Source organism: Ctenopharyngodon idella, chromosome 20 (assembly GCF_019924925.1).
Source record: "Ctenopharyngodon idella isolate HZGC_01 chromosome 20, HZGC01, whole genome shotgun sequence".
Classification (NCBI taxonomy): Eukaryota; Metazoa; Chordata; class Actinopteri; order Cypriniformes; family Xenocyprididae; genus Ctenopharyngodon; species Ctenopharyngodon idella.
In genome coordinates this window covers 22,108,496-22,128,655 of record NC_067239.1, presented here as the reverse complement: position 1 = coordinate 22,128,655, position 20,160 = coordinate 22,108,496, and the positions used below count along the sequence as shown (strand labels likewise).

The 20,160-nt window shown below is 37.8% G+C and overlaps 3 protein-coding genes across 4 annotated transcripts; all 3 read right to left on the bottom strand.

The window, feature by feature from the left end:
* Nucleotides 1-3,840: 3,840 nt before the first annotated feature.
* LOC127502334 (potassium voltage-gated channel subfamily F member 1-like) lies at nucleotides 3,841-8,117 on the bottom strand. Its single transcript, XM_051875223.1, has 2 exons — nucleotides 7,991-8,117; nucleotides 3,841-6,959 (listed from the first exon to the last, which is right to left on the bottom strand). The coding sequence occupies exon 2, from the start codon at nucleotides 6,952-6,954 to the stop codon at nucleotides 5,473-5,475; it is 1,482 nt and encodes a 493-aa protein (XP_051731183.1). The 5' UTR covers nucleotides 6,955-6,959; nucleotides 7,991-8,117; the 3' UTR covers nucleotides 3,841-5,472.
* An 863-nt stretch (nucleotides 8,118-8,980) lies between these two features.
* On the bottom strand, nucleotides 8,981-11,186 carry LOC127502475 (potassium voltage-gated channel subfamily F member 1-like). The gene is made up of 2 exons (XM_051875411.1): nucleotides 10,840-11,186; nucleotides 8,981-10,487 (listed from the first exon to the last, which is right to left on the bottom strand). Exon 2 carries the CDS (start codon nucleotides 10,480-10,482, stop codon nucleotides 9,073-9,075), a length of 1,410 nt encoding a protein of 469 aa, XP_051731371.1. The 5' UTR covers nucleotides 10,483-10,487; nucleotides 10,840-11,186; the 3' UTR covers nucleotides 8,981-9,072.
* A 463-nt stretch (nucleotides 11,187-11,649) lies between these two features.
* drc1 (dynein regulatory complex subunit 1 homolog (Chlamydomonas)) lies at nucleotides 11,650-17,738 on the bottom strand. Of its 2 annotated transcripts, XM_051875151.1 has the most exons (16): nucleotides 17,478-17,735; nucleotides 17,161-17,248; nucleotides 16,675-16,787; nucleotides 16,326-16,509; nucleotides 16,094-16,231; nucleotides 15,820-15,906; nucleotides 14,889-15,011; nucleotides 14,630-14,769; nucleotides 14,303-14,437; nucleotides 13,884-14,220; nucleotides 12,886-12,975; nucleotides 12,569-12,664; nucleotides 12,354-12,469; nucleotides 12,117-12,269; nucleotides 11,912-12,014; nucleotides 11,650-11,831 (listed from the first exon to the last, which is right to left on the bottom strand). In XM_051875151.1, exons 1-16 carry the CDS (start codon nucleotides 17,624-17,626, stop codon nucleotides 11,778-11,780), a joined length of 2,106 nt encoding a protein of 701 aa, XP_051731111.1. In that variant the 5' UTR covers nucleotides 17,627-17,735; the 3' UTR covers nucleotides 11,650-11,777. The 2 variants fall into 2 exon arrangements, with proteins under 2 accessions (XP_051731111.1, XP_051731112.1); XM_051875152.1 differs by lacking the exons at nucleotides 16,326-16,509; nucleotides 16,675-16,787 and having other exon boundaries at nucleotides 17,478-17,738.
* Nucleotides 17,739-20,160: the final 2,422 nt, after the last annotated feature.

Genomic DNA, 20,160 nt, shown 5'->3' with positions numbered 1-20,160 from the left:
TTAATGTGGTTGTGGCACTCTGCCATCTTCCCACTAACATACACTTAACTCCCTCAGCATAACTCACTTTTTCATTGATTTCAGTCAGAGGTTGCTATTTGCTAAATCCATGTTGTTTTAAGTGCTTATTTCAATGTCACATGAATACCCCAAGTAAGGAATGTTTTAAGATAAAATCATGTCTAGGGTTTGATGTTAAAATCTGTTGGAGAAATGTCGCTCCTGGCTGTTGTGCTGATCAGGACCTGGGTTCTAATCTAGCCTGGGCCATTAATTGTACTATGTATAAGTGATTAAATTAATACCTCAGTAAGGAGATATCTAGAAATATGAGTTTGCTTCCTATATATTTTACACCTACAGCTCAACCTTGCAAAGACGGAGCTCCTTGTAATTCCTGCAGAACCGTCAGTTGACCACAACATCACTCTGCATCTGGGGTCCACTGCCAACCAGGACAACAAGGAACTGGGGGTTGAGTTTGATGACCCATCGAGTGTTTCCACCCATATTTCAACAATGGCCTGGTCGTGCAGGTTTGCTCTTTACAAAATTAAGAAAATCAGACCCTTCTAATCAGAGAATGCGACACAACTTCTTGTCTAAGCTCCTGTTATCTCAAGACTGGACTACTGCAACGCTCTACTAGTCTTCCAGCCAGCGCAACTAAGTCCCTGCATATGATCCAGAATGCACGTCTGGTCTTCAACCAGTGGACACATATCACACCCCTCCTGGTCTCACTCCACTGGCTCCTAGTTGTGTCCAGAATCACATTTAAGGCTTTATCGGCCGCTTTGGTTAATGTGATTTCACCAAGTACAACATGCTCCTGTATCAACATCTTTGTTGATCCTGGAACAACATTCCATTCAACCAATCAGATTTGAGAGTCAAGTATATAGTTTATGTCAAGTTTAGGCTTACAACCAGGGTTAGGTGCTTCAACATCAAAGTTATTTACCAATCATCTCCTGATTTTAGGGATAAGTTATGGGTAGGATTTAGTTTAGGGGTAGGGATAGGGTTAGAACTAAATATTTGGAAAGTAATGTTGTTCCAGGATCAACAAAATATGCTGATTCAGGAACATGTCTTGGAAAAAAATTATACCGTGACCCGTTGGCTTTCAGAACTACCACTGGAACAGCACCTCCCTATAACTCTATTCTCTTCAAGTTTTTACTCCCTCCTGCCAGCTAAGGTCACTAATGAGCAATGTCTTGTTGTTCCTTCACAACGAGGCAAAAAGTCACTCTCCAAAACTTTCACCCTCTCTGTTTCTCTCTAGTGGAATGAGCTGTGAATCCACCTGAACCGCTGCAGACATCACATCTTTCAGGAAGCAGCTGAAGACACACCTCTTTCACAAGCACTTAACACCCAACACCCTTAAACCAATGCACTTACACACACACACAAACACTTTGGGTTGGACTTTGGGTTTTCATGTTTTATGGGGGCATTCCATAGACATAATCATTTATATAATTTAAGCTGTTTTCCTTATTGGGACCAAAAAAAATGTCAAAATGCCATTTTGTGGGGACATTTTGTCCCCATAATGTAGGGATTACCTGAACCACACACATACTTGTATATATGGTTTACGGGGACTCTCCATAGATGTAATGGTTTTTATACTGTACAAACTGTATATTCTATCCCCCTACACTATTCCTACACCTAAACATACCCATCACAGGAAACTGCCTGCATTTTTTGAATGACAAAAAAACACCATTTAGTATGTTTTTTAAGCCATTTGGTTTACAAGGACACAGGAAGTGTCCTCATAAACCATGTTTACGTTGTAATACCCATGTTATTATACACATTTGTGTCCTCATAAACCATATATACAAGAACACACACACACAAAAAATGTCCCCTCTTTGCTCGGTGGTCCCGTTGGTGAATGTGTAACGACACCATGGTCCCCTGTTAGATAGGTAGACAAGTACACACACACACACACACACACACTCAACTTTTCTTCTCTGTTCTACCTTGCTTAATAATCTAGTTGTTAAATATATATTCAAATATTATTTGAAAAATATAGACTTTGTATTAATTTGACAGTGTATATTTTTATATCCATTTTTTAGAGTGTTAGATGAATAAACCTGAAGTGAAACATTTTCAATTCAGATTGATTCCTAAAGCACTTTTCACTGTAAATACTGTTTTATTGCTGTGTTAAATAGCATTAAACTGCTCTAAAACACTTTCCTCCAGTTTCGCAGACAAGGCTTAAGCTAGTCTCAGACTAAAATGCATGTTTACGCTGTTTTAACTGAAAGTAACTTGCACTGACATATCTTAAAACACGTCAGAGCCGTTGTTTTGTCTCAAGATGCACACCAGTAATGTTTTTCTTACTAGGGTATGTTTATAAAAGCTACTTAAATACCTTAAATAAAATAAAGCCAAATCCTGGCTTAGCCTAAGCCTGTCTGTGAAACCGGTGAAACATCTTAATTCTTTTTTTTTCTCAAATTTTCTGCTGACATCATAGTACCCTTTTGCAGCTGCTCGGTTGTTTAAACCCATGAAAGGAGAGTAGGCCTACTTTTTTTTTTGTCAAACCACCATTAGTAAAGGTCAGTTTTGATCACTGTGATTATTTTTCTCTAGATTTAACCACAGTCCTGAAGTCCGAAGTGAGGCGAGCGCTTGTGAAAGTTCCTTTTGTGAAGAAATAGCTTTATTCTAAAAGAAAAATGGGGAAAACAGTACTTTTAAGTATCAGTTGTGCAATTGTGCTATTTCTCCATTTTGAAATGCATTCTCTTTAAATTGTTGCTATGGCGTGAAGGAAAGCAGACTCTTCCGCTGTCATTTTCCATTAATCCATTCCATTTAAATCACAGCATCTGCTTTTGTCATTTGGTACATTTACCCTAAGTGGATCTGCAAATTTAAACACGGTCATATTTCTTTTTTCAATAGATTCTAGTTTTTTACATTCTATGCTCCTCAGGCAGGGGCTGCACATAAACTTTGAATAATGATTAGCTCACACCTGTTTGTCTTTTGAGAATAACCACTTGTACTTCCACAAACTTTCTAAAGGTCAAGCACAATTGCCTTTGAAAAATAGATGTTTTGTAAGAAACTGGCAATGCAATTTATTTTTACTTTTTGTGTAAGTTGTAGTAGTTTTACCTCCTGGAACTCCTAGAGGGGAATCTTATTTTTAGTAACTGACAAGTGGTGGGCTTTAAGATTCCAAAATGTGTCTGATGTGGGAGGTGGGCTGACTGTGTGCTCGGGTTACAATATAGTGTGTGTAACTCAATACTGATCCATGTGCAATTGAGATTTTGGACATCGTCAGCTGCATGGAACATATTCTTCCCTCTTAGCTATGCTCAGCAGGACAACAACACGGTGTCTGAGAATTATAGAGGTGCATTTTGCTGTTATTTATATTATAGACACTGATATGCGGCCTGTATTCCTCATTTCAGCAATACCGTGTTGTGTGATGCTGATTTAGTTGTGCTGGTGGGGTCAGTGATTACTGGCTATTAGCACCGGCTGCTCTTTTGTCCACCCACATGCCAGATCTAAGCTATATCTCAGTGTCCAGCCATCAGTAGGCCTACACACACAAACACAAAGACCTTTCCATGTGGGCACAAACACATTTGATGCATTAATTCACTCAGACAGAATGAATAACACCCACACACAAACACACCCACATCTATGTCCACCCATGTCTTTCAGGAGCCAACAAATGAGCGGCTCACTCCCCGAGGGACACTCAAAGCACTGCGGTAAAATTCAAACCCTCTAGTGACACATCATTCAAACTCCCACTGAGAGGGATGGTGGTTCACACTATTGTTTAATAGGCAGGTTAGATTAAAAAGGGAGAGAAAACGTACAGGTAAGTTCATAGGTGTCTACCTGTACAGGACAGGATTAGAGTGAACTATTCAAATAATTTGATGTATCAAGCACCAAATTTTAATAGCTACAAGGATTTAGACATCAACTAACATATTGTAGCATGCACATTCAGTCACCACAGTATATTACGCAGTACACATATATTGTTTTCTGGTTTTGCTTTCATTTTGAACTATTGCAATTGCTCAAGCTAAATAATAATAGTAATAAATATAGCTGCAAGCAACAATTACAGGGTCAAGCCAAATAAGGGCAGAAAAGGAAATATTTGTGGACATCTGTGATCATGAGGTTAGGATAAAGCTTAAAATTACATCAGTTAAAGCACTTATAACATGGTTTATAACTTCTGAGCAGTAGGTGGCGCTATGACGAAACTCTGCATGCACCCTCAAGTCATGCCTGTGATGACATGTACCAAGTTTCGTGTCAATACACAAAACTTTTGCAAAGATACAGCCACATATTCAATTTGGGTGTGCTAGCTGTCAAATTTGTTGACGCAGTATAAAACAATGGTTGGGTCTATCAAAAATCTTTTAAAATCTTTTTGTCATGAGTGTCTGTAGATGCTACATACCAAATTTCGTAGGAGTTTGAAAAAAGTAGGTTTTAAATAAGATTCAATATGGTAGAATGTGGCTAATTTGGTGACTGGGCATACGCCAACAAATCTAATGATTTAAGTTAAATGACAATGGCCCGGTTTCACAGACAGGACTTAGACTAAGCCAGGATTAGGCCTTAGTTCAATTGAGACATTTAACTAGCTTTTATAAATGTACCCTAAAAAGAAACATTATTAGTGTGCATCTTGAGACAAAACAATGGCACTGACATATTTTAAGATATGTCAGTGCAAGTTACTTTCAGTTAAAACAGTTTAAACATACATTTTAGTCTGAGACTAGCTTAAGCCTTGTCTGTGAAACCGGGGGAATATGTTGAATTTTCCATGTTATAAGCATTTTTATAAATTTCATTATATCTCTTGACCACAGGGCTTGACCCTTAATAATAATAATAATATAAACAATCAGTTGATGTTGTTTAATGCCAAATATCTACGGAAATCAGTACAACCTCCTAATCATTTTATTTTGAAGATCATTAAAACATATATTATGTTAATGATGTTACAAAAATGTATACAAATTAGGTTGTGATTCTTGTATTATGCTTCAGAGTACACTAATTGCATAATAAAGACATAGTCATTTTTCTTCCGTCAGGTTTGTTCAGTTAAGAGATCAGTCAGATATTCTCATTACTGTAAGATATCTTCAGAGACCATGAGTCTTTAAGCATTTGATGTGTATAAGATTGAAATTAAACGTTTAAGTTTGAAATATACATTATATTTACATGTCCCTTTTAATTTACTTCTGCATTGTTTTATTTTTAATGTTCTTTAATAAATAAATAAATTTGTATTTACCCTTAGTAACTAATCATTTATTTTATTCTTTTCTGAACAGAGTTGGAGTGTATAGATAGATAGATAGACTACATGATACTGATCGAATTTAGCCCGTTTTCAGGCTGTAATCACAGCGAACTGTTCATATTGATTGACTTGTTCTTGTGTTTGTGGGCAGGTTGGCCTTTTTCACCAAGTAACGGGATACATGTGTCACTCTGTGACGCGCTCACAGCAGCACTGTCCCACACCGAACTGTTGCCAGTCGAAGCCATTTTTCCAGCCTCCTGACACTCCTGCGCTTCCTCCTTCGCGCGTAACGCCATGAGTTCGATCTCATGCTTGGCAGCTGTTTCAAGTACACGCTGCTTACTGTAAACAATGATAAAGTTGTTAATAATCGGGTGGATTGGCAACGCAATAGCTATTACGCCACACAGAAAACTGACAGCAGCGTTACACCTGCCCAGCGTGGTTTTAGGGTAGATGTCTCCATACCCCACAGTAGTCATTGTAATGATGGCCCACCAAAAGGACTGTGGGATGCTGGTGAACATGGTATCCGGGTGGCTCTGCTCCATTGTGTATGCCAGCGCCGAGAACAGGAAAATCCCCACGCTCATGTACATAAGCAGCAGACCCAGCTCTTTCAAGCTGCTTTTGAGCGCGAAGGTGAGAGTTTGCAGACCTGATGAATGGCGCGCAAGTTTGAAGATGCGCGCAATGCGCATGATGCGCAACGCCTGCACTGCCTGCTGGACGTTGGCGAGCTCCATCATAGCAGTGCCCAAATGCGTAAGAATCAACACTACGTAAAACGGCATGATAGCTAGAAAGTCTATTAAATTCATGAAGGAAAACACAAAGTGCAATTTGTTAGAAGAGGAAACGAAGCGCAAAATATATTCCACGGTGAACCAGATGATGCAAGCCGTCTCAATAGAGTCAAGGGTCGGATGTTCCACCAGGTTACCCTCGGCATCTTGCACTTGGAGCTCTGGGATGGTGCTCACACACATGACCACAGAGGAGAGCAGGATGAACGCGAACGACACAACTGCGATTACGCGCGCGGCTAATGATGACTCTGGTTTCTCCATGAGTTTCCACAGGAACGCTTGACACCTCTGGCCTCTAGTCATCGTTGCATCCCCCTCCAGGTCGTCCAGGATGGTCTTGACCTTCTCTGCTATTTCCGCCAGCTCAGTCTCCACCTCATTTAAATTACTTCTGCAGCATTCATCCAGATACTCCGTGTCGATCCCCCAATAGTCCATCTCTCTCATGAAGCACATGGGACAGATTCCTCGCTTCATGTGAATCTCTCCGTAGTAGTACAGCTCTAGGATGCATTTAAAAGCCTCTGGGTCTCTATCGAAATAAAACTCTCGCTTTAAGTCGTCGTAGTCATCACAGAGCACAGAGAGATCTTCTTGTGTGGAATTCGTGGAGCGGTTCACCAGCTCTGCCAAACGCGTCTCAGGATATCGGTTCAGGACGTCCCCGTAGAGAATGTGCTTGACACCACCAATGTTTACAGCAATCTCCGTCTCCTCGCTCGCCTCTGAGCCGTTACAATCCGCGTAACGAGTCCTCGAGAACTCCCACATGTCATCTGATACAATCCAGAGATTTAAACAAAAACAAAAGAGAACAAATTTTTAATATAGAGGACCATATAGGTTACAATAAGTAACATGTCTATTGTAGCTAGTACATATTCTTGGAGAGAGGGGCTAGAGACTGCCACATATTTTTTTTAGGCTGTGTTAATTCGTACAAATCAGTTTTCACCATTATTGGCCCTTTTATGACATTCGTCAACAGTAGTGCGCGTGGTAAGTTGTCCAATGAAACCTGCCATTATAATTTATTGGACAAAACATAAAGGAAACTTAAAGATCAAATCATTGTGTGGGCAAAAATTATGTTGTAAATCATATGTTGTATAAATTTATAACATTTAAAATTCATATGACAACTTGCCCCGATGTGACAGGTATGGAAAACTAGCCTGTGCTACTTTTTTTCCCAAAGAGAAGTTGCTTTCCATAAAAAATATACCTTGATTATCCTGTAAAAAATACAATATTAGCATTTTAAATTAATTCGCAAAAATTATTCTAATTTAAAATGGGTTTGCCACAAACATACAATCCACTGCTACACCGTAAAAAAGAATTGTTGGTTTAACTTGAAAAAGTAAGTTACCTGGTTACCTTAAAATTTTGAGTTTATTGAAATTAAAAATTTGAGTTAATACAATGAAGGCGATTGGTTTAATCAAAAGAAACTCAAAATATCATGTTATCTGAACTACATTAGTTATCTACATTGATTTAACAACAACAACAAAAGGTTATAGCAAATCATGAAAATATTTTTTTTTTACAATGTAGGATTTTTTTATTTAAACCCTTCTAGTGACAACTTCCACATGTCTCAACTAAATTTGCACACTTTAAGATGAAATGTTTTATTTAAAAATGTTGCAAAAAGAATGTTTTATAACGATTCAATACATTATTTAAATATATTTAAAGCATTAGCCTATAATTTAAATAGTGTTATTCGCATAAATAAAGTCTAACGCTTCCCATTATAAATAACGTTCTAACGTAAAGGGTCGGTTGTTATAAAACTTACTTATATTTGGACCAAAACCTGTGAAGAAAGTCTCAAAAAACTTCTGACTTCAGCTGCATGATGTCCGTGTGGAGAGCTGAATAAATCCGAAAGAGCGCAACATGAGTAAAGACTGGTGAGAGGAGCAATACTAAGGTATGTTGAGTGTGTGTGTGTTTAGCGATGGAGCAGGCGTGATGGGAGGGGTGGAGGGAGTCATAATTTATGTTTTCGGATTGAAGGACCTAGAACAGCTTGCAACTCATGCAGTCATAAAACATATCCCTATACACTCTTACAGTGTTATAATTGATAGCCTACATTTCAAAATACTAGATCTTTGACATTTAATGGCGTTTCAACTTTGTTCAACTTTTTGCACTTATACAACTTTTCTATAGTAGGCTATTTTAATTTGAGAGAAATGTTTACAATGTCCGACAATAAGTAATATTTTCTTGGCTTTCTCCATTCAATACAAATAAGTGCACACTAGAAAACATATAGTAATTTCTGCTTGCCCTTTGTGTCATCAGCACTCAATTGTGCATGCTCACTTCGCCTCGATCTTATGTTAAAATATCTCCCTCTAGTTTTGAAAAGTGGACACTACAAGCCAGCAAGTTGCGCAACGTGATAAAATTGGGAAAAGACTGACTAGCTTTTGCAGTCCATATATACGCTTTATGTTTATCAATTCATTTTAATGCAAATATTTTCTTACTCTTTGAATTGTTAAAAATGTTTTATTTCATCCCAATGACTTCCACATAAAATTTCAACTGCAGTGTTGGGAATTTATAATTTCAGTATGGACTACAAATTAGATAGGCCTAAGTTTTAAGGTATTAAAGTAGGACTGCATCATGTTCTTCGGCTGCAGGAAAATATGCACCTGTTGTCAAAGTGGTTTCAAACAAAAGATGGATAACTTTAGCCACTAGATAGATAGATAGATAGATAGATAGATAGATAGATATCACAGTAAACTGTTTATATTGATCGGTTTTATTTCCTAAGTTAATTTTGAAGTTGATAAAGAATCACTCTCTAGTTGTTCTTGCACTTTTAGACTGGTAACGCGGGATATATGTGTTACTTCGTTACGCGGTCACACCAGCACTATCCCACACCGAATGGTTGCTAACCGAAGCCTGTGAAGGCATTTTTCCAGCCTCCTGACACTCCTGCGCTTCATCCTCCGCGTGTAACGCCATGAGTTTGATCTCATGCTTAGCAGTGTTTTCAAGCGCATGCTGCTTATTGTAAATAACGACGAAGTTGTTAATGATCAGGTTAAGTGGCAAAGTAATAGCTAAGATGCCGCACAGAAAACTGACAGCGGCGTTACACTTGCCTAGCGTGGTTTGAGGGTACATGTCTCCATAACCCACAGTGGACATGGAACTGATGGCCCACCAGAAGGACAGTGGGATGCTGGTGAACATGGTTTCCGGTTGGCTCTGCTCTATTGTGTATCCCAGCGCCGAGAACAGAAAAACCCCCACGCTCATGTACACGAACATCAGACCCAGCTCTTTCAGGCTGAATTTAAGCGCTAATGCGAGAGTTCGCAGACCTGATGAATGGCGCGCGAGTTTGAAGATGCGCGCAATACGCATGACGCGCAGCGAAACTCGCATGACTCGCAACGACTGCACTGCCTGCTGGACGCTGCCCAGCTCCATCATGGCAGTACCCAGAATCAACACTATATAAAAAGGCATGATGGTTAGAAAGTCTATTATATTCATGAAGGAAATCAGAAAGCGCAATTTGTTCGAAGAGGACACGAGGCGCAAGATATATTTCACGGTGAACCAGATGATGCAGGTCGTCTCGATGCAATCAATGATCGGGTTTTCCACCAGGTTACCCTCGGCATCTTGCACTTGGAGCTCGGGGATGGTGCTCACACACATGATCACAGTGGAGAGCAGGATGAACGCAATCGACACAACTGAGATTACGCGCGCGGCTAAAGATGACTTTGGTTTCTCCATGAGTTTCCGCAGGAACGCTTGGCACCTCTGGCCTCTAGTCACCGTCACTTCCTCCTTCAGGTCGTCCAGGATGGCCTTGGCCCTTTCAACTATTTCGGCCAGATCGGTTTCCACATCATTTAAATGGATTTTACAGCGTTCATTAAGATGTTCCTCGTCGATTCCCCAATAGTCCATCTCTCTCTTGAAGCGAATGGGACAGATTCCTCGCTTAATGCGAATCTCTCCGTGGTAATACAACTCTAGGATGCATTTAAAAGCCTCTGGGTCTCTGTCGAAATAAAACTCCCGCTTTAATTCGTCGTAATCATCGCAGAGCGCAGAGAGATCTTCTTGTGTGGAATTCGTGGAGCTGTTCACCAGCTCCGCCAGACGCGTCTCGGGATATCGGTTCAGGACGTCCCCGTAGAGAATGCGCTTGACACCACCAATGTTTACAGCAATCTCCGTCTCCTCGCTCGCCTCTGAGCCGTTACAGTCCGCGTAACGAGTCCTTGGGAACTTCCACATGTCAACTGATAATGCAAAATGACAGAACTGTAGGTTATGAAAAGCAACATGCCAGTGACTAGTAAAAACTAGTTGTCACAATGTAATTTGCTATTAAAGGCTTTTCAGTAAAATTTAAACCGTAAGACGAAAATTTCTATTTCAAAATCATGTGATATCTTGCTCAACTTGACATTAATGAACAATACTTTTGTCCTGAAGGCAAACTTTTCAGATAAAATCTTGTTTGAGAGTAGGCTATGCTAGGCTACTGTGGTTTTACTGTTTACTTGTCAAATATAAAATGACATTGGAATTTTAGTTTGGAGGACGGAAAAATGTTAAGGCAAATATAAAGACAGTTTTAATAAAACTTACTTATGTTATCTGTGAAGAAAGTCTCAAAAAGCGTCACAGAATGTGTTTTCTCATGTCAGTTCGCTGCTTTTCAACGGTTCTACAGCGCTAGACCGTTGCGCTCGCACTCGCGTCTTTTAAAGTCCAAGTTTTAAAAAACGCGTGTCGAGACTTTTGATGCATCAGCCGATGTGTTATTAAAGAAATGAAAAAACAAAACAAAACAAACATTTACCTACTTAGTTGTTATACCACAAAATGTAAAATTATACAAGAAGGCCATCTTACACCACTTGAATCCCAGTAAAAAAAAAGATTAATCTGAAAGGTAAATTTATTCTATGACGTGTACACAGACCTATGGATATTTACATATCTGATTGCCCAGAATAAATGGAAGAAAAACCGCTGTATGCGTGTAATCCAACATTCTGGGTGAATTGTGTCCTCCTGTCCCAATTCACCCAGAATGTTGGATTACACGCATACAGCGTTTTTTTTCTACCTTTTATTCTGAAAGATCCCCGTCTAGTGTTGAAAAGTGGTAACTGCAGTGAAGTAAATTGTGTCACTTGATAAAACTGCCAAAGTCCCATTACCTTTGCAATCCACGCGTTATTTACATGCTTAGCAATTAATGTTTTAAAATAGGCAAGGCAAGGCAGTTTTAATTATATAACACATTTCATACACAGTAATTCAAAGTGCTTTACATAAAGAGGAAACGAATACATAAGAGTAAAAATGGAATGCAAAAGAAATAAAAATAGCAGTAAAACCAGAGAATACCTCTATCTGGATGGAAGAGTCAATAAAATAAATATTTTCAGATTCTTGTGTTGAAAATGGTTTATTTCTTCCAGATAACTTGAGCTTGAGCATTTAAATTGTAGTGCTGAAATGCATATTTTCCATCATATAGTTGCAAATAGCAAAATTATTTTATTTTCTCAGGTATATCACATTGGGAACTGCCTCATTCTGGTGGTCTGGATCTCCGTCTCAGCACTGGCCTATCAGGAGAAATCAAAGTTAGATGATTTGAGGCTAACAGCCAAACTGAACCTTAACATCAGGTAAAACACTCAGTCACCTTGGAGGTTGTATAAAGACGCAGTAGCTGTCTGAGCTCAGTATTCTGTTGTTGTACATTTTGTGTTTCCACCAGAAGCTCAGCCCTTTCAGTCAGTGCAGTACTGAGGATAAAACATCATCATTACTAATACAGGTTTAAGTCAAAATCAAGGTTTTGATTTGGGAGCAATATAATAATGATTGACTATAAAATGTACACTTACTGGTACTTGTTGAGAGCTGTATCTAGAGCACTCCAGAGCTTGAGTTTAGACTCTGGCATGACATTAGTTATGCTTTCCCAGTATGCTTCATCCTCTGAGTCATCTCTCATTTCCAACCCCAAAACACTGCTCTTCTGTGAGGCCTGAACACCACTGGACACATAATAACATATAGCAGATTTTAGGGAACATGTGTGATGACAGAAACTTTTAGGTTTGAAATGCAAGTGCACTGACTGTGGTCTGCAGTATTGGGCGGTAAAATCTTTCAGAGCCACTAGTAGGTCATTATGATGGATGAGGTCAGGGGGGTTTTCAACTGATTCTCCCTGCTCACTGGTTGTCTCCTCTTCCTAACAAAAAGACAAAAGAGAAGTAGAACATGTTTAGTTTTATTTTTCCCAGAGTGGCACAGTGAGAGGTTGAACTCAGGTGATGGGACCCACTTTTACCTCCATCTGTTCCCTCTGCTCTCCGCCATGTTGTCTGTAATTCATAAAGAACTCAGCCATTTTATATGCATCCACCTCACTCTCAATCCCAATTGCCTGTGTGCATAAAATAAAGAAGAAATCAACTTAAACTGTTTATTTTTTTTTTGTCTAATTGTGTGGTTCTCTACTTTTTTGACTCCAAGGGCCCCCATTTGTACAAGACAATATACATGGACCTTCTGCTCACAAACATAATGTTTGATTTTGTGACTTTTTTAGCATCATGTTAATGTAACTAAATTCAAATAATTTATTACAGGTCCAACTGTACTTACCGAGAAAATGGCATCTAGCTTTATAAGGTACTGTTCATTCTTCTCCAGATGAGACAACAGCTTTAGAAGTTTACTCTCTACGAGAAACCCCTGATAAAAAAGGAGAAAAACAATAAGATATCGCAATAGTTTATAAAAAAAAACAAAAAAACAAAAAAAAAACACATACATACAATGGCCCTAAGAGGATTTTGGAAAAAAAAACATGTATGCTATAGTTTCAAAGGATAAATTGTAATCACTTTAAACCATATATGGTGTCTCTTTAATAATTTCTTCTTAACTTTTAAGAGTGCTGAAAAGTTAAATCGACAAGTATTTCTCTATTTTGGGCCTGTTCCTTCTGGTAACTAAAACATTTGGTCATTATAATAAAAATAAATCGGCTCTAAAACAATACTGGACCCCACTGACCTTCACAATATGGACAAAACATTATAACATTATATGCTTAAACATTATAAAATATCTTCTTTTGTGTTCCATAGAAGAATGAAAGTCATACATGAGGGTGACCTAATGAAAATCACCATGAAATCAAAATTGATCATTCTTATTTTGTTATGGAATATTGCAGTATTTGTTATAAATGATTTATCCGTGTACATCATTATTTTTTTTTCAATTCATATGCCCCTGTAATCTTTAATCAAAATAACTCTCTCTTCTCTGATCACGTGTTTACTGCTGCGAGGGCGGTACAACCTGTCACTCATATGACATCAACCATTCACAACCAAACCACAACCGTCCAACGATCCTAACAATTCCCCATGGATAAAATCAAGTCCTGCCCTACATTTTTTCTTGTTTGAGAAGCTGTTTCACTCTGATATATATCACAATAGGGAAGTAAAGACTATCGCAACTTTCGTTTCATGCCAACTTTGAGGCAATGATAAGATCCTGTATTCTAGTATATGTGATAGACATTTTTCGAAATTTCAAGAAGCCAAAAGAGCCCCTAACTAAAGAATCAGCCACAAACACACACTCACCATTTCATCACATAGCAGCTCCATAATTCTCTTTACTGTTCTCCTGTTAACTCCACCTCCAGTGTTCTCCAGGCCCTCAGATTCCTCCACTAAATGTCCTCTTGTTTCCTCTTGCAGGGTATCTGCAGCAGCCTGTGTGGCCGTCCTGATGGTCTGCTGTTTGATTGGGCCGGAACGCTCCATGAAGGGGACCGGAAGAGACACCCAAGCCAGACCCAGCTGCTGCTCGTGAATAATTCGGTCCGTCTCCAGTGCCCTGTGTGCCAGGGCCTTAACCTCATCCTCACATATCAACCACAACTTCTCAAAATGCTCAGCATCGAGCGCTGCAAAGTGCCTGTCCACACACACAAACACAAGGAATGTCAAAGGACTGTCTAAATGTGTTTCTAGGTCATGATGTGAGTAAGTTTGCTCACCTTGCTTTCTTCTGCATGTCTTTGTACTGCTGTTTGATGCGGGCGTAGTCATTGTTTAGTGATTGGTTCTCTGCTTTTGACTGCTTCTCCTGTTTGGCGCATTTAGACTTTAGATTGTTGAGAACATCTTGCATTCTGAAAAATTCAGACAAGTTCTAAAGATAAGTCAAGAATACTACTTGCCTGTATTCCTGCAATTGGGTGAGATTACCAGACTAAATCACAGTTATTATGGATCCAATTTTTTGTTCTAACAAAACGTTTTTTGAAGTAACCTAAACATATGATTTGTAGTGTACTAAGATTAACATGTAAAACTTTTAATACCTAATGATTTTCCTCTTCAGTAGGGATTTTAAAATGGTGTTCTCTTCCTCTCTTTTCTTTAACAGCTCATATTTGTAATGAAGTTTATCTTCATTCAAATAGCAGTTGAACTTCATCTCTTGTACCTTTTTCCTTAAATTCTGCACACAGACACACAAAAGCAGAGTTTTATTTGTACCTACAGCATTACTGTATCTAGTATTAAGCAGTATATACAGTAACAGAGTTATTCTCATAATTAAATCCATATCAAATTCACCTGTACTTCTGTATCCAATCTGATTTTGTCCATGTTGTATTCTTCAGCTGTCTGAACCCTTAGTTTCTGCAGCAAGTCCTCATACTCCTCAAGGAGACTTAAACCTTTCATCATGTTCCTCAGCTGCAGAGAAAGATGCATCTGTTGTCAAATTGGTTTCATTCAAAGGTATTCACATTCAAATCAGTTTCAGTCAGTAGAATTTATCCTTGATTGCAGGGCCGGAGTGGGGCTCATTTTCAGCCCTGGAGTTTCATACCTTAGACCGGCCCACTTTAATTGACTGTACTGTTCTTTAAACATTTTATAATGTGAACCACTGATTAATTCTCTAGCCATCTAGTGACTGTAGTTAAAAATTCATGTTATTTTAAAAGTGTTTTTTAAAAGTGTTTGCTTTCCAGTAGATGGCAGCAATCGTCCACTAAACCCAGGCATATTTTTCATGATCTTTCTTTTTTAAAGTGTATTTAACATAAAAAATTAGCTATTTTATATAAATGTATATACTTAAATTAGTTAATTTACCCACAGGGTGACATGATATAATTGACGTTGCGTGCAAATGAGTGGCAAAAACCTGATCGCGCATTCGTTTTTCTTTTTTTTTCTCTTTTTTTTTGCGCGGGTGCCCCGTGCCGCCCCCGGCAAGATGCCGCCCTGGTCCGTTGCCCATGTTGCCAATGCCTAAATCCGCCACACTGACTCGTTTTAAGGAAAAAGGTAGGCTACTCAGCTTAGTATATTTGGCTGCGTCAACAGTTTTTAGATCATCCATATTTCAACCCAGTGCCATGACAACACCGGCCCTCGCGACCAAAAAAACAGCTCCACCCACCGGGAATTCTCCCGGTGCTCCTGAGCCAATCCGGGCCTGCCCTGATTTACTCCCTTGTGTATGTGTGTGTGTTACATATGTTACATGCTGTACCTCTTTCTCACTACGTTCCTTCATCTGATGCTCCCATTTCTTTCTGTGTTTGGTCAACAACGTTCTCCTCTCCTCATCAAATGAGTTCTTTAATGGTCACAGAAAAGAAGTGGTAAATGACTGAAAATAATATGCATTCATGTTTATGCCATTATGTTTGTTGTAATTGCTCATTCATAATTAAACCAAGCATATCAGGAGAATATTATTAACGACGGAATGGAGATTTGTATCTGCAAAAAAGGCCTCCAGCCTGCAGGGGGCAGTACTACACCTCAATCAGCTGCAGGTTCTCCCGGTATGACTTCTTTAGACTTGAGACCTGTTCTTCCATCCTCTCAGCAAGCAGGTCTATGTCATTAGCCTGTCTTTTCAGGTCCTTCACATAGCGATCATCACTTGCCTTCAGCTCCTACACACACACACACACACACACACACACAAAAACACTCTTAATTACTCTTGATTTAGAGTCTATGTGCATTTGTTGAAGTGTGTGTGTTCACCTGCTGTAGCTCACTGATCAGTTTATTCTTGTCCGCTATAATCTGTTCACAGAGTTGTTGCTGGCTATTCAGAGCATCTCTCAGATCTAGTGGGGTCTGTTTCATTTTAGCATCCGTCCATTTGCGAGTGATCTCCTCAAACTTTTCCTGACTGGATTTTGCCTCGTTTTCCAGCTTTTCTCTCCTTCACAGGATCAAATGACACCTTTTTAGTGTGAATACAAATGTCATAGAAGTACGATTCTCAAAAATTTCAAAAGGTTTATTGTCATATTCTTTGTTTCTCCCAGTGTAAAATAATTGTAGTGATATTGTCTATGGAGACAAAAAAAGTGTTTCAAATTTGTACCTCAGTCGACATGCCTCCTCTTGTTCTGTTCTCCTGTCAGACTCTCTAGCATCTGCAGCTACCTGAACATTGGTCACCAACTCTAGACCATCACTTTGTAATTTTGCCATGTGCTGAAAAAAAGAGAGGACAGTATCCTAAAAAAACCTAATCTACCTCTTACACTACGTGAAAACAGTATTTCTAATCTACAATGCTCTCTTGTGTGATATTTTTTCATTATCATCACTGGTATTGCATTTTTGAATGAAAATGTCAATTATATATATCATATAGGCTTAATTATTTTAGCCTTATGTTAAATTATATTTGTATGCAGGCTAAATATTATATGTGTGTGTGTGTGTAACGTTATATAGTAGTAAACATTTGAAGTGGATCAAAACCTTTCATCAAAGTTGTCCTAAAACATTCTTTTTAGGACAACTTTAATGAACTTTTTTGATCCACTTCAAATGTTGACTACTAACGTTACATATATAATACCCTTTCACTTTGCTCCACTTCCTTCTGACTTGTCCGTGTTTCTTCTTTAATATCATCCTTTCCTTGGGAATCTTCACCAGGCTGTTGGCTGCAATAAATATAATGTGTCATTACACGTATAAAATCTCCAGAATAAGTCACTTAAAGGTCTGAGAAGGTATTAAAACAAGGTACCGAGTGAGCTAGCTAATGACCCTGCATCCCAATTTGCATACAACTATCCTAAATAGTATTGAATATTACTGATGTCACATACTATTTAGGATGGATAGTATGTACATTGAGACGCAGGCAAAGAGATTAATGTCTAATGTTACCGTGTTTTGGCCTCATTTCGTGCGACTATGCGTAGGCGACGGGCTGTAATTCTCTCCTCTTGGTTTGTAGACTCAACAGATAGCCCGGGTTCATCTGCCTCATCCTCTGCAAAAAGTTCAGTTTGGTGCATGTTCAGTTGCTTTAACATCTAACGATACTAGTCAGAACATTAAAACGAAGAGAAGGTGAAAGAGAGATGGTGAAAGAGAGAAGGGTGCGGGTGAGTATTGTTTACAATAGCGTTGCTATGATACAGCGCAAGTGGCCGCGTGCTGGTACTGCAACAAGTTTATAATTGACAACATGTTAAATTAGCTGCATTAAACTATTTTTTTCTCAGCAAAAAAAAAAAAAAAAAAGTATAGTGGAGTAAAAATTGATATGTTCTATTCCAAAAATATATAGAAGGGAAATATATCAGGGGGAACAGCCTATAAATCAATCTTTACACCATTATAGCCAATACTTTTTGATATTGTTGATAATTTCTGAATATTTATTTTATTATTGTGAATATTTATAATTTTATAATATGATCATGAATTATTTGTATGATTTATGAAACTTAATATTCAATTTTTGTATATATTTCTACATAAAGGCTTTTTTACGCCTAACCATGTGCATGCCTTGGAATTTTAGTTTCATCTGATATTTCTGCCTATATTTATACATGTATAAATATATATAATATATACCTATATATTTAAACTATATTCTATGTTTTAATTTTTACTGATATATATTTTTTGCCATTTGTATATTTTAAAAATAATTTTATATAATCAAAATTGTATTTTGAAATATCAGAAATACACAATAGTTGCTTTCTGGTACATTGTGTGTTCTGTTTGTATTTTATCGCCCCATGTAATAGTACATTTTGCCATATATCTTCAAGGTTTAAATATACTAGTTTGAATTTAATATATATTTATCGTATCTTTAATATGTTTAGAATATTTTGGATAGAAAAAATATTTATGCCAATTTTTTTTTTTTTTTTGCCCTATGGGGAAACAAGAACAAACAGAAAGAATTGCAGGGTCATAACTCATGAAAAAAGTGCTACATGTCAGCAACCTCTTAGCAGCAGCGGCTCTTTTTTAGCAGCAGTGATGTTTGTGTAACAAGTTAAATGTGGCGATAATTTAGGAAAGCTGTCTTTATGGCTTTTTCTCTCTCGCCTTCCCTCCCCACAATCTCTGATCCCTGATATCTTTTGACATGGCTGGACTAACTGGTGTCTAGCTTTATTTGTGCACCTGTCTATGCCATCAGATTAAAAGACTAGGCATCAGACTTAATCTAATGTGACTGCTCTTTTTATAGCTACACACTATACAATTCTCTCACTCTCCAAATGAGCCTTTTGCACATTCATTACAATAGAAATTTCTTATATCAGAGTAGATCTATGCACTGGGGCTCTTTTTAGTATAGCGTCTATTTTGAGAGGACCATAGACTGACAGTGTACTATATAAGCAGATACATCATCTAGAGCTAAAGTGTTGGCATGGTAGTCACCTTGGTGATTATGATGGTTTAACATTTAGCACAGAGCACTTTTACCTTTGCTTGGCTGATCATTATAAGCAGACATCATTCAACTTGATGATGCACATAGACCAAAGTTCATCTTTCTTTAGTTATAGTATAATGTGCATATTTGTGTGCATCCATGCATGTTTTAGGGATGTGTTTCGCGTTAATGAAGTCTTAGAAAGGGGATTACCAACTAAAAAAATAGCAGAATGTCCTTTAGTTCTCACAACCCAATAATGCGTCAAAAGTCCATGACAGCGGGGATCTGAATGCAAACAATAAAATGCAGCTATTCACATAATCATACATAAATTGGGTGGCAAAATAAAGGGAGGAGAAAACACTTTCCATAACTTTGATGTTGTTGGTGATATTAAAAGCTGTATTTTTGGTGTATGCATCTGTCACTCTGTAATATGGCTGACATATTAATACAATATTTAAGTCAGTTGTGTTTATGCATTTAATTGTTTATCTTATCTATTCAGCCATGTCATTTGCATACTGTTGGGCAGTTGTAATATTAATATCAGTGTTTGATTTTTAAGCTGACATTTTGCTGTATTGGACAGTGCTATTTTAGTATTATTTATATTCTATTATTTATTAATATTTTGAATTAGCTAATAATAATTTAATTATTAGCTTTTATTTTCGTTTTAGTTTAGGTCTTAGTCATTTTTATGTGCTTTTTTTGCTTTTAGTTTTACTAGTAATTTCTATTTAGCTTTATTTTAAGTTATATTTTTAGCTTATTTTAGTACTACAACTTCAACTGATTTATTTCAGTTAACAGAAAAAAATTAAGTAATTTTCATTCAAGTTTTTTAAGTTTTTCATCTAACATTTATATTTTATTTCACTTAAGAAAAAATGAGTTTAAGTTGTAGTTAACAATAACAACACTAGTGTTGGGTCACCACTTGATGTCCAATGTAGATGTAAGAAAAAACAAGAGAGTAGCAGGGAGTAAGAGAAAGAGCTTAAACAAGGAGGGGATTAAACAAACTGGATTTAACAAATTAGTCAGGGAGACACAGGAGAGGATTGCAGTCTGTGTTTGTCTGTGTTTCTGTGTCCGTTTTCCTCTCATTTGTTTTAGGAATATTATACAGGACTGAAGCACAAAAAGCAA